General features: G+C 37.7%; 1 protein-coding gene across 4 annotated transcripts in view; it reads right to left on the bottom strand.

Annotated features, from left to right (window-relative positions):
• LOC110989480 (IQ domain-containing protein E-like) overlaps positions 1-14,291 on the bottom strand; it is a 70,409-nt gene continuing 56,118 nt past the window's right edge. For 3 of the 4 annotated variants that reach the window (XM_022253882.2, XM_087138623.1, XM_087138624.1), the window contains exons 18-21: positions 14,039-14,127; positions 11,339-11,464; positions 11,007-11,023; positions 1-10,113 (exon numbers count right to left, since the gene is read on the bottom strand). In XM_022253882.2, coding sequence (XP_022109574.2) covers positions 9,982-10,113; positions 11,007-11,023; positions 11,339-11,464; positions 14,039-14,127 — 364 coding nt within the window. In that variant the 3' untranslated portion in view covers positions 1-9,981. The remainder of the gene's footprint in view (positions 10,114-11,006; positions 11,024-11,338; positions 11,465-14,038; positions 14,128-14,291) is intronic. The other variant, XM_087138625.1, reaches the window with a different exon arrangement.

Below are 14,291 nucleotides of genomic sequence, written 5' to 3'. Positions count from 1 at the left end.
TTGGGCAAGAGCAGGGTGAGAACTTGACCTGGTTACACATTTGTATTCCATTCTTGCAAAATGAAACAAAGAAATTAGAACGACACCACCCATATTTCTTGCATATTCTTTTCCTATAGAAAGAAAAGCCAAGTTTTGCTCTTTTTGCATGTGGCATTTCAAACAGAAGGATTTTAAGCTTCAATGTTAGTGGTTTGAGTAGTACAATGTACTGACTTCTCTGTTTAAAACTGGACTTGGCCACCTTTCATTGGATGGCCACATTTTTAATACCCCAAGCTCTGGAAATGTACATGTATGTGGGCTCTGATAAATCACTGCAACATGTCATCACACTGTTAACGTGCATGTGCTTACCACTTAAAAAACTGAAATTTTAAACATCTTTAAGCCCTGCTTTCAAAGGACTCTATTTGTCATTATCAAAAACCTAATACAATCAAAATCTTGTGCACCGTGAGTGGTGAGCAGCTGTGTTGGATGCCCACATGCACATGTTTACAATGTGATGACATTGGCAGTAACTTATCAAGGCCCACATACAGGCAGAATGGATGCCAAGCAATATAAAGACCAATGAAAGGTAAACACGTCAGTTTCCACAGCTATAAATTCTTCGTCTAATGTAGTGAGAGAGATATAAAAAGCCACCTACTGTGTACCATCATCCGACTTTGTGACAAGCATACAGATCCTACAGTACACTGTACTTAGTCCACGATTACAGTGTTGTAATTTTTGGTATGCAATTACCTTCCTGCAGCTCATCTAACGAAACAGGGCATTACTGATTGTGACTTGTGATAGCAATAATAGCAACCCTTTTTGGCAGATGATTTTCCAGCTAAAGATTGCACATCAAAAACAAAACAAAAAGGCCTTGAACCAAATAAAGTAGATACTACAAAAGCTGTAAATTTATAAGTTTTTGCATTTAGTTGCGTAACATTACTAAACCTGAACAGTACAAAGGTGTCAAAATCTTCTGCAAAAACTATACACACTGCTCAGCAACTCTGGCATTCAACACTCCTCTTTACAAGATGAAGCATACACTGCACATTATGATTGATACAGACTAATGTCAGAACTACCTTTGAGATGACTGTCATGATGAACCAGCAAAATCACTTAAGCTGATTCATTTGACAGTATTCTTACATTGCACAAGTTTGATATTTTCCTGTTGTGTTTTGTGTGCACTGATTGGATACACAAACATGTAGATACAATGTATCCTGAACATACTGAAGCTGGTTGTGATTGAAAGCACAAATGGAAACTCAAGGCATGTATACATGTTCACTGGGACATGAATAAGTACTTGTGTATAACTCTATAGAGTTGGCCATAACCCTAAACTGCAGTGCAAGAAGGCTGCTGGAAAGACAAAAACGAACCAAGGTATTTCTTTTTATATTACATGGCATGGATGATGCAAAAGACAGGGTGGTGTGTTTGTAAAATAAAGTAAACCAATGAAGACAACAATGTTTAATGTACAACATTGGAGAAAAAAATCTAGAGAACTACATTAATTTGCCAGGGGTGGGGGAAAATTCCAAGTAACCACACACGATACACCGTTTGCTTTATTCAATACTTATGTCAAAATCAACACCATGGAATTCTAGTATTTACAATTTGAAGGCACATTTGTAATCAGACTTTTGATTCTAGCCATAATCCATTTTGAATTCTCCCTAGCTATAACACCACATTCACACATAATTATTGCTGAAATATACAAATAAGTATTGTTCAAACGGTTACTATAATAATACCTTTTAGAGTTCACTAGTTGATCAAATTGGATTTACCAACTGACAGAATGATATTTTAACAAGCTCGGCTGAGAATAAGTTGAGGTGTCTTTTCTTGCAAAGAATATCAAAATGTGAACAAGCAAAAATATCACACAACCTCATGGCCCTGGCCCCAGTGATGGAATACTCGTACTTGAGTACACCTGAGCACTCAGCGTGTACTTGATTATCAGTACACAAAAATTAATTGTACCTGGCTCATACCCTATTATTTTTACTTGGATTTTGGAATACATGTACTTTACCCTCAGGTACTTGACCATCGTACATGGCAGTTTACGTTCATTTGACTTTCCTCACAAACTTCTTTCTTGAAAAACTCCAAACTCATTTGATTCAAAACTGGTACTCTTATACCTCCATAATGCATGATGTTGAAACTCCGTGAACGATTTCAGTGTCATGAAATTTCATTTGAAATCTAAAACTATCAACATCCAGAAATTTGGCTCGAATTCAGTTGAGTGTTCCCTAACATGGCACACTTAAAAAATCTCAGAAAATCCAACAAAAACGTTTTCAAAATTTTTTGAAATTTATAAATTCTTGTAAACCATCATTATTCCACCCAAACACCCATCAAGTTTGTCAGAAAATTCTTTCCCTACTTTGGGGCACATTTTAAAAGAGTTCATTTCGCCACTCAGAAAAATCTGAAAATCGGGCAAAAATAAAATTTCATCCAAACTTTGTAGCACGTAAAATTGATATGTATGAATCAGAATATTAGGACTTTAATGAAGTTTCACTAATAGTGAAATTTGAGCTAAAATATTGCTCACACAACAAGCGAAAAATGAAAGTGCACCACAATAGGGGCTGCACCATGTTGGGGCACATCAACAATATACATGCAGATTGGTTGGGCCTACATGAAACACTCCTAGACACAATTTCTGTGTAGACTGCCTCAAACTGGTCAGTTGATTTGGTTGTCTCACTATAAGTACAATCAGCTGACGACTGACCAATCAACTTTTAGCAGATTTCAGCTTAAAATGACTTCATCCTTTTTTATTTGCTAGTGCATGGGGTCACCTAAAATATCCATGCTCACACATATCAAACTGTTTTGGAGCCATGGGTCTGTTGCCTTATGGAAGAGACTCGGATGTTACCTACACACATCACAAATGTTTTAAAAAACCTAAATCGGCAAAATAAACCCTTTTATGCTCAGCAGAAAATCTTTTATCAAACTTCAATTGAACGAAGCCAACGCAGAGGGCAAATCTCTGTTCCATGTATGAATGTAGTTGTGGCTCTTTTCTATTGTTAATCAAGAGATCAAGGATTTACAACCAAACACACAATCTTGATTCCTCATGACACCACTCTTTTATACAGTTCAACAAGTGTTGTTTTATCAAGCACCTCCCATTGGGTCTTAACCAAAGTTCCAAAACAATTGTCTCCCGGATTTATATAAAAACTCAATATTCCTAAATATTCTAAAAATAATAAGGCCTGAGAAACAACAAAATCTCTTTATTCTGCCAAAACTATTTCCTAAGTAACAGCATGTACTGTATGCTGTACCATTTTGTGACAGAAGTGTCAGCGTCAGCTTATGAACACTTTTATTGATGTTTGTAAATGTGTTGGCTGTTGTACATACGGGTCAAAGAACTTGACCTACAACCAATTTCGTCTTCTTATACATCTGTCTTTAATACTTAATTTTCATTGGCCCAGTTTGATCTCATGACTGGGCAACAAAACATGTCATCCTCACTGTTGGCCATCACACCATATCGAGATATCAGATGATTCCCCAACCCACAGTCTAAAACATAATTTGGGGACTGCCAACCAGCCTATTGAACAGGCATGCAACTTTGATTTAAAAAACAAAATAGGAAAAAACTAGAGGTTGTGTGTCTGTCACAAGGATCTTTTTTCTTCACATGGGTTTTTTCGCCTTTTGTTGTTCTGAAGAAAAGTGCCTTGTTGGCATATCACTAACTGCTTTAAAATATCGAGATTCATATACTTACATGTACAGGTTTTAACCAAAAGACATGCACTTCAGGAGAGATAGTGATTCCAAGAGTGCACATTTAATGTAACATTGTAACACAGTGTATATGTACAAATTGGATTTTCGAGTATGAAAATATAGCGAAATACATTTTTGTTGTCGGCGCTTCATCTGTGTGAACAAGTAGACCAGTTATGCACCTACTGCAATAGACTTTAATGTTTAAGCTATCATATTAATGGCAATTAACACTTCTACCTTTTACGGTTGATTTTTTAGGGAATTTTGAAGAATAAAAAGACTTTATAACTTCTGATGACGTCATCGGCCCCAACTTTCACACATGTATTCACTGGGAAAAGATCATTATATACATCAATTTTCAGCTGATCCCAACTAGCTTTGCCACAGACATCTATTCAAAGTTCATTTTTCAGAATTTTCAACCTGTCGCTAGAGGGCATTAAACAATTCTGTGAAGTCATTTGTGGATGTTTTGAAGAATACTATACCCCCACCAACTAACACCGTTGAAAACAAGTTGATACCTATTACCACTTTCAAACAATACGCCCACTTCTGGTTTCGACCAGATGGAAATGTCACATGATTTGACCCACACAAGATAAATAGAAGAGCAAATTTTACGCTGTCACTTGCGGCAAACAGAATGTTGTGGGAGGCTATGGTTGATTTCATATGGATTTTAAAAAATGTAACATAATATTTAAATGTTCAAAATTCGCTAATAATTCACTTGATGATGTCATCACAACGTCATTATTTTTGTACCATGGCAGCATCCAAATCTCGTCTAGAGCTAGGTCCAAGTCTTCTCTCCAATGGAAATATGTGGGAACACAGAGACAATAGACCTAGCCGTAGCTCTGGAAGCCCGTTTTGGACACGGCCTATGCTTGCTTTAAGGTCTGTGCTTGGTGTAACTTAGATGATGATCAACCATTACCAAGTTATCAATATTGTGTCTTGAAGACGTGTACAACATCAATGGGCTGAAAAAATATATTAATATATCAATAAAAAATCCCTTGATGACGTCATCATGATGTTATTGTTCTATGCACATCTTTGCACTGAGGTTCGTCACTGGTCAAAGTTCGATGACGATCCAAATTTGCAAAGGGACCAAAGGCATGGGTAGAAAAATCGTGCACAAATTGAATGGGGCTTTGGTCAGATGAGGAAGAAACTAGAGCTTATCTGTCTGTTTGCCAACAGAACAGAGGGCTTTTTCGCATTCTTTTGTAAATTTGAACAACTACGTCATCACATCAGGTCAATTTTCGTCAATCAAACTTCCTTTTGTAGTTACTTGCAAAGTTTCAACCCGATGGGACGTGTACTTCAGGAGATAGAGGGCTATAAAGAGTGCACCTTTAATATCCTTGACTTGTCTCCTGATTATGTCATCATCACATCATTTCAATATCTGTCTATAGCACTTCCCTTTCTAGTTATCTGTGAAGTTTCAAACCAATGGGACATGTACTTCAGGAGATTTCGGGCTGTAAAGAGTGCACCTTTAATGTCACCTGACTTGTGCCCTGATGACGTCATCATCACACGAGGTGAATTTTTGTCTAAAGTACTCCCCTTCTAAGATGTCTGGAAGGTTTGAATCCAATCAGACATGTAGTTCATGTGATATAATGCTTTGAAGAGTGCACCTTGAATGTCACGTTATTTGTCACCTCTTCACATCATGATTGTGTACTTAAGGTTCATGAATGAGTATAACACATTCCTTCCAAGCAACCTGCAAGGATTTTAACCCAATGGGATATGTACAATACAAGTCACACTGTGTTCATTAAGAAATAGCACAGAATAAGTTTTATCAGATTTAAAACATTTTTGTCTTTGGGCGTTGTATACACACAAAGTGATCTGACAGCAGCGCACAGTTTGGCAAGGAGCCAGCCACTGCCCGGAGTATGTATATGCACTGTGCAATGTCTTTGTTATAAGCAGATGTAAGGGTTCCACTGCATAAAAGCCACTACACAGAGTATATGTAAAAATGGGATTTTGGTACGCAAATATTGCGTGTTTTGTCATCAACGCTTCATTTGTGTCAACAAGTTGACCAGTTATGCACTTCGTGTAATGGACTCTAATCTGCTATCTAATGGACATTTCACGCTGTTAGCTCTCACGGTTGATTTTTTTTAGGAAATTTTGAAAAATAAAGACTTTTTAACATAACTTCCGGTCTGATGATGTCATCAGCCCCAAAGGAAGTAATGCCTCTTTCACAAAATTGCAAAAAAGCCCAAAAATCAAACCAAAATGAATGCCCTTTTCATAAAATGCCAAAAAATGAGGACATTTCCGTCTTTACCAGACTTTATACAGTGTTTTTCAACATTCAATGGCATGAGTTTGAAGTAAAAAAACAAGGAAATCCGCCGATCTGAGGGAAAGTTGCATGCCTGATTCAATGAGAACTCTGCTCTTTAAAAAATTCATGGTACGATTGACGACAATAAACTCTTGTTGGAGTAGTCAAGTGACATTTTGATATACTAAACTGTTGATTGATTCTTTGTTCAAGTTCTGAATAATGTCTGATGAGCATTAAGAAACAGGTAGATTTTCCTAAAAAAAAAGTTTTTCAAATGTAAAGATATTGCTTTTGAGCAGGACACATGCAACCAACACATCAAAATTGATATGGTGATGCACCAAGTCCGCATGCCTCAAACAACTGTGACACTTGTCATTTCAATTCAATTTGAGACATACGGGTGAGGAAAAGTATTCTAGACAGGTATAACAATTATTGACTGCTGCAATGTAGGCCATGATGTTTGAACACCTCTAGGGACACCTCGCACCCTTGGGTTTGTCTAAGGTTCAATGATATGTCAGCCCCCTCCCCCAGCAGCCATGGTTTGTCTAAGGGTCCAAAAACATTGTACCCCATATCAAAGTCAACTATACACAGTCAGTCAACTGGTAATCTCAGAGTACACTTTAAAATACATACTCTACTATGTCTCTTATTTACCACCCATGACAAAATCATCATCATCATCTGTGACACTGCGAGCAATCCTTGGTGTGCTGGATCGACTGCCAGCTCGGCTACTCCGTGGTGTAGTATGACTGCCACGTGCCATTACTGGACTCTGGACAAGTTCAACAGCCAGCAATTTGGGCAAAGAATACAAAACAAATGTCAACAGAATGGAAAGGAACTTTAATGGAAAGAATTCAAACAACTAACTTTAAGTTAAGCCCTAATTCTTGATGCAGGTTGCATCAACTCAGCACTTAGAGACCAAGAATTACAAGAATTCTGCATTTTTCTGGAACCTTCCTGAATCTTCCCAATCCACCCCTTTAAGCAGGAAGCCAATTGCACATCCTTTGTACTTTTGTATCAAAGTGGCTTAGCTCTACTTTCTTAAATTTTGAGCAAATATTTCAATGCAGCCTGATGGACTGTGAGGGATAGGGGAGGCAAGGGTCAAAGTTTATAATCTTGAATAAAGGAGAGGGCTTAATCATAATGTCTCAATCAATCAGAAAGATGCATGGTCAGATTGCCTATCAAGAAAATGCCTTCTTTTCTTCTCACATTTACATACTTCAGCTATGCAACGTAGCATCTAAAAAATTACATTCAAATAGGCTAACAATAATTTAACATTTATAATGTGCAAATATCACATGGACGATCAAAGGCGCATGTTATTGTCCTGTTCCTGTATTTTACAATCTGCTCACAACTTAGATTCTATTGAGGCTTTCTTTTGGTTATACAGTAGCTTTACATAGGTATTACAAATACCTAAGACAATGAGCTCATCACATGACCAGTCTTTAAGAGTTGATAAAACACCAGCTTGCAGAGTTACATACCAACACATGATCAGAGGGGTGGTTTTTAAAAAATTGAAACAAAAAATTGGAGTTAAATTGGTCAACAAAAATTGTTGGAAATTATTACATTTCTAACTTGTTTTAACCTTCTGACTCGGGACATTTCATGTCCCTTGCACTCACTTGCTCTATGCATTCTGCACCACAGGCTACAAAGTACATGCCATGCACATGCCTTTTTCTATACAAAGTGATTGTTTGACTAATCTCACCAAACCATAGCATGAAAGGCTAGAGGAATGTTTGAATAAGATAAAGTAAAATTGTTCACATACATGTCAGAAGTCAGCAATGAAATGTCAAGCAAGTATTTCTGAAAACAATATTTATAAGGGATTTCAGTGAGTTAATTAACAAATGCTAGGGTACATCTGCGTTTCACCAGTATTTTGTGTTTTGATCATATTTTAGGTCAAAGGCCCTGGCTTTACTTCCCTGATAGAGTTTCATACTTGTGCAACCTATCAACGTGGCCACCTGTGGGCAAATGTACATGCACTTACCACAAATGACACAGACCACTCAAAATGTTAGCCCTTGTTTCATCGTATGATTTTACTCCACTTTTGAGCCATTATCTTTAGTCCAAAATATGTTTCTTTTATTTAAAGAAAATTTAAAATGTTTGGAAAGAGTTCTTGAAAAATTTGGGAGTCAAGGGAGATGGTGGTGTACCCGAAAGTTCAGGATAGCAGTGCTCAGCATAAGGACATTTCGCAGCATGTGCAAATCTGAGTTTTCACGTCACAATTAAACTAATTGAACTAATTTGAGCTAATTAATAATTAGCTCAAAGTGGTTCATGCAAAAGACAGGCAGCCAACTGTAGCTCAACTGATCACTCTTTCATTACTTACTGACAAAGTAATTTGATGGATAAAAATGTAATCCCCAATTCTACCTGGAGCCATACAAAAATGATGGTATTATGAGATTTGGAAATTACAAAAATTATTATGTACACAATGAAATGGCATGACTTCAGAGCATACAGAATAAATTACATTCATAGACACATTCGGAAAGTTGACAAATTGTACTGGTTGAAAGTTCATCAAATTGTTAGGTTTAGACTCCTGTTATCATACCACTTGCGGCCAGGAACCCAGTTTCGGGTTTCGTTTTCTTTATACCTAATGCCAGGCTGCCTGAAACCAGACAAAAGAGCTGGACCTTGTAACAAAAGACCGTACTCGCAACAAAAGACCAAGCTGCTGGGAATTTCCAACATTTTTCAGTTGTCAATAGAGGAGGAAATCCATCATTGTTTAGAAAGATTACAAAGCTGTTTGTGGCATTCAGTGTGAGTGGATTACCACTGGGGACAAAAGCGCTCCAGAGATGAGCGATACAATACCGCTACACGCTAATCTGGCCCCTGCTGAAAAGACGTCCGCAAAGTCAGCAGGTTTCGGGAACAAAAGAAAATTACCTAACACCACACAATCTGGGCTCTTTTTACAAGGTGGCAGGCCTGGCTGAAATACTTTAAGAAGTTTAAAAACAGAAAACAATGAAAAATCACCCGGCACAGCAGAATCAACAATGGATAAATGGGCCCGGTGGGAAGTGGTTAATGCTAAAGTGGTTAATAAGTCTGAGGTATGGTAAAACAAATAAAACATGGTTTATTTGTGAGGATAGTATATATTAGCTCCCCTAAAACCATGCCACATTTGTATAATAAAACATCCCTGAAAGCCTCTGTGCTCTGTGTGACATCATGTGATATGTACGATGTACTATATGCACACAGTTCTCCAAGATGTTCAGCACTATGTTGACAGGCATACACATGTAGAGTAAGGGTGTGTCACACACTATGATGCAAATGGGTATATTTGTTGGAAATTTGTTAGTTCTTGACTTTTTTGATAGTTTGACAAGATATTAATGAATGGAAACAACAGTATGCCGAAACTGTTTTGACAATAATGTTCAAATCAAGCGAATGATCCATTCAATGACAGCACCCACCCTCCCCCCCTGAGTTGGTTACAAACATGTATCATACATTCAAAGCACATTATCCCTTCTGTCCATAGTTAGCCTAAACATTGCTACTGTGCCCATCAACTCATTTGATTCCCTTCTTTCCTTTCCCCTATACCAGGCAATGGCACACTGACTGTTCACAATATTCCTCATACTAACCGTTAATTGAAGCAGCTCAAGTAATTCACACACACTTCAACCTAGTTTTTATATAATGGATTAGAACTGTGCACAGGGCTTAAACATTTCTGGCAATTGTTAAACACCTCATTAAAAATAAATGCCCTGCTTAGACTTGTTCAAGCGCCCCTTCCTGTAAGTTGTGTATTCGTCAATGTTACTGCTACCATTGCGTGGTGAGATGCCTGACTTGCCAGTGGGAGGCCGCCCTCTGGAGGTGGGCTGGTGATTGGTCAGCATATGATGACAAGGGTGAATAAAACATGAATGACGAGGTGGAAAGGAGGATGAATAATTAGTGATGGTGATGAGATGAGGGAAAAGTTCACACAGTTAGAAAAGCACAACTTCTATATGATACCAGAGTTGTAAGTTGCATCTCAGATCATTTTTATTTCCCAAATATTTGCAACATAAAACTGAGCATGATGATTAATGGAAAGTCAAATCAATATATAAACAAAAATGTGTGCACACTGTCTTTCAGCTGGGTCACACAAGGAATTTTTCCCCAGGCAACTTGGAAGCTATTCAATGTTACTACATACTAAAGGAACCCTGGGTTCAACAGATGACATTGTTTCTGACAGTTCATGTGAATTCCTTCAACATACAGATTTCAAGTCCCCATGACAAAAGCACAGCAACTCTTGTTGAGTTGAATCCAAGGGAAAAAAGTAAAAAAATTCCGAGGTATTCTGATTTTGAATTAAGCAGAATTTCCATTTTTTCTATAATCACATTAGATGTACACATGTCTATAGAGAGTTCCCACTCTAACTGGCTCTGCTCAGCTGGACTTTTGAAATACATGAAGCTATCAATGCTGGCCTTTTGAGTTTACAACATACAACCTACATGTAGGTTTGTTAACTGGAATTTCAAGGTATTCAACATTGAGTCACCAAGAGTTTACGGAGTGCGAAAGTGTTTGAAAGGGGCAGAAATGAAGAATATTACAGGCTGTATTTCTTCATGTTGACTTTCCCAGGACATAAGCAGCGACACAGAGGGGCATTCACAGAAAACAATTGTGCCAAATAATAAATTAGGGTCTACCATATTAGTGAGTTCCACAACCAGTGTTTAAATGAAGAAAAAAGTTCACATCTTACCTCTCGATCTTTCCGAGCTATGGACACAAACACACACAAAGAAAATTAGTCATTGGGGATTGCCCATTAAACACTGCAGCACTAGCCAATTGGATGAATTCCACAAATATCTCTTGCAGTCATAGCACAAACTGCATGTAGACCAGTCGACACTAACTGCCCTTTCAGACTCCCATGATTAGGCAAACAGTCCTCCCCCAGCTGCAGTACGAGGTCCTGTGATTAGGCAAACAGCCCCCTCCCCCAGCAGCTAAAGTAAAGGATCCTGTGATTAGGCAAACAGCCCCCTCCGCCAATGCTCTTTTTGAAATCAGAGGGTGCAATTCACTGACCTGATGTAGGTCTTGAGCCCTGATTAGTTGGCATCCTGAGGTTGGCAGTGCTGCCCCCAACCACGATGCTGTCATCATCTGAATCTACTATGTCCTCCTCTATCTCTGACCCTGCCCTTGAAGAGGCTGGGGTGAAAATTAGAAAAGATAATCCTTGAACAAATCTAAGGATGTGTAATGAAAAAATCTTCGCCAATTTCCTTCAACTTATCTTATCCCTGTACAAAACTGTAAATGCTATCAACTTTCATGACAGTTAAATAGCATATTTTGTCAATTAACCCCTAACTTTCACAATCCAGTGCAAAAATTTAAGTATCAAGTTTATTACGTTTATTTAGTGTAGAGAAATTTGTCAATGAGTCCTAGACCAAAAGTATCCGTCTGAGTTTTCAAGGTTTGAGAACGAGCCGATGAATACAAGCACACGAGTAGTTGAAAACAAGTAAATGCACACTGTAAACCAAATGAAACATCCTGGAAATCATGTTACAACTATTCCAATGCATACTCTGTGTATCTAGAAATTAACACATGAACTAAATAAAGTGCCTTGAGTTTTATTAACATTTAACAAAAGATGTGTTTACAAATGTGACACAGGTTTAAGTGCTCAACTGTTTAGAGGTTCTCCATGATCTCCAAATGAAACCTGATTTGATTTTTAAGCACGACACCTTCCAATGAGTAACGTACACAGCCTGCAGGGCAAATTGATGTTTTTTTCTTTATAAAATTGTAGCACTCTAGTGCAGGGGGTGACTGGAGCATAAAAAAATAGCTAAAATTGCAAGCACCAAGCATATACGGCTTGGGGAGGTGTGGTGCATTTTACAGTCTCCTGGTGCTATCATTGGTCATTTTTTCTTTCAATTTATGCATATATTCAATTTAACTTTTTTCTTCATATTTGCCAGAAGGTTGAAATGAACTAGTTATTATAGCAAAATTATAAATATCAAGGTTTATAGAGTAAGTTGGCCCTTTTCCAACGTGATTTGACCATGATTTCAATATTTCAATTCTTTGTTACAAACAATGCACACCAGATGTCCAGGCTTTTGGATTTTCCTGACATGGATTGTGTCACCTGCCAATCTACGGTGTGTTCCATCAACCTCCATTGCCACAGATTTGTAACTCAAGGATTGGTCTTGTCAAGATTGAATCCAAGGGAACCTTCTTGGACAATTATGGAAGTGTGTTGCAGTTTACGTCCAAAAACTGTTTGAAATCTCGTATAAAACGATGCACATAGAGCATGTAAAAACCACATGATAATGCATGACACAAGACATAAATTGTCACAAAGCCATCTATTGGCAAAAGTGAATATTTACTAACGTTATTTCAAGTTGCAAATTTACAGTGGAATGTAAGTTACCATGAATTATAGTGAATTATAGTGGAGATTGTTAGTCACTACTTCCCTTAAGTAGTAACGAATAACAAATCCCACTGACATATACATAAATGTCGATATTTCATTGGCAGCCAATCACAAGACAATGACCGGATGGCCTCAGGATGTTAACATACTTGTAGAAGGCTTCTGCTTCGAGCCACGCCATAAAAAGCCTGCACAGATTTGCATACACGTATACACCTACCGCACCTACATGTGCATGTACATGTACAGTAGATTCAACTGCATGCATTATCCAGTGTTGTGGTTTGGCATACATTTGATGTTGGAGAAAGGACGTGTAATATTTGGCCTGGCTTCATAACAGCCAAAAAAAAGAAACAACTCAAAAATTGGTACTTCAGAAAGGAAGAAAAACAAGGAAAATCTGGCTTGTCAGAGGCAAAAAAGCGGAAATGAAATTTGGCAACAAAAAAGCTGAAATCTGCTGAAAAGTGGAGATTTCACACCCCTAAAGTTGCTTACATCTGGGATTATCTAGCTCAGTGTTTACTTACTGCACTGTGCTAATTCTGCCGTTTGGCAAAATTGTTGGGGTTCCCAAAAACCAGTGTATGATTTACAATGAGGCAAACAGCTGAATGGTTGTATCACATGGTGACGATGCAGATCAACATGATATGTCCCACATAGCATGCTCTGCTGGTATCCATGTGTTAAAAATTTGGTAGTCGAATACGTACACTACTGACAGCACATTGAAAGTGCTCCACTCACGATCACAAAGACTGGATTAGTAGAGAATTGATAAAACAACAGTTAAGTGTAGAGTGTGCACAAGAACTTTTTGTTCTGAAGATTGTTTCAAAAACAGAGAAAAACAGATTTTTTACAAGCACAGGAATTGAGTATTGCATATGACATTCCAAGGTGGGGGCTGAGTCAGGGTGCAAAGGTGCAAGTATGACATGTATGAGACAAGTACTTGTTTTTCTAGAGTACTTAAAATCAATTACAGGCCAAGTACTTACTGGTACTTGAGTATGAGTACTCCAACAATGCTCTAAAGGCTGTTCCGATTGGTTTTAAGTTTTTAGAGATTGTTTCATGACTTTAAATCTTAGATTTAAACTTTTGGAATGATTTTTACCAATTTATTATATTTGAATGTATATGTGTCAAAGAATATAGGGTATTTTGACTGATGACTCTACTGTATAGGATTAAAGAAACATTTTGTGCTTGGTAATCTTTGCCATAATTACTGCTTGCAGGTGTGGTCTCTTTACTAGAGTTGTCAGCAATCTCGCAGAGTAGTAAGCTAATTATCTTACTATTGCCGTTGTTTCTGCTGTGTTGTGACCCTGAATGTGACCTGGATGACTTACGCCCTTCTTTTTCAGACAGCGAATTATCTTCACTCCTAGAAAGCAAAAAGGGAGTGACAATCAATAAATACTGCACATTAAATACAAAAAGAATAAAAACAATTCTACCCCGACTTTTTCACTTCGTCTAGCAGAGTAAATGGTACACTTGCGAGGCAATTTTTGTTGTCCTTTAGACTTCTTTTAAAAAAGCTGGGTA

Source organism: Acanthaster planci, linkage group LG07 (assembly GCF_054643075.1).
Source record: "Acanthaster planci isolate LZ-2023a linkage group LG07, COTS_SCS, whole genome shotgun sequence".
NCBI lineage: Eukaryota > Metazoa > Echinodermata > Asteroidea > Valvatida > Acanthasteridae > Acanthaster > Acanthaster planci.
This window is presented reverse-complemented; position numbering and strand designations above follow the sequence as displayed.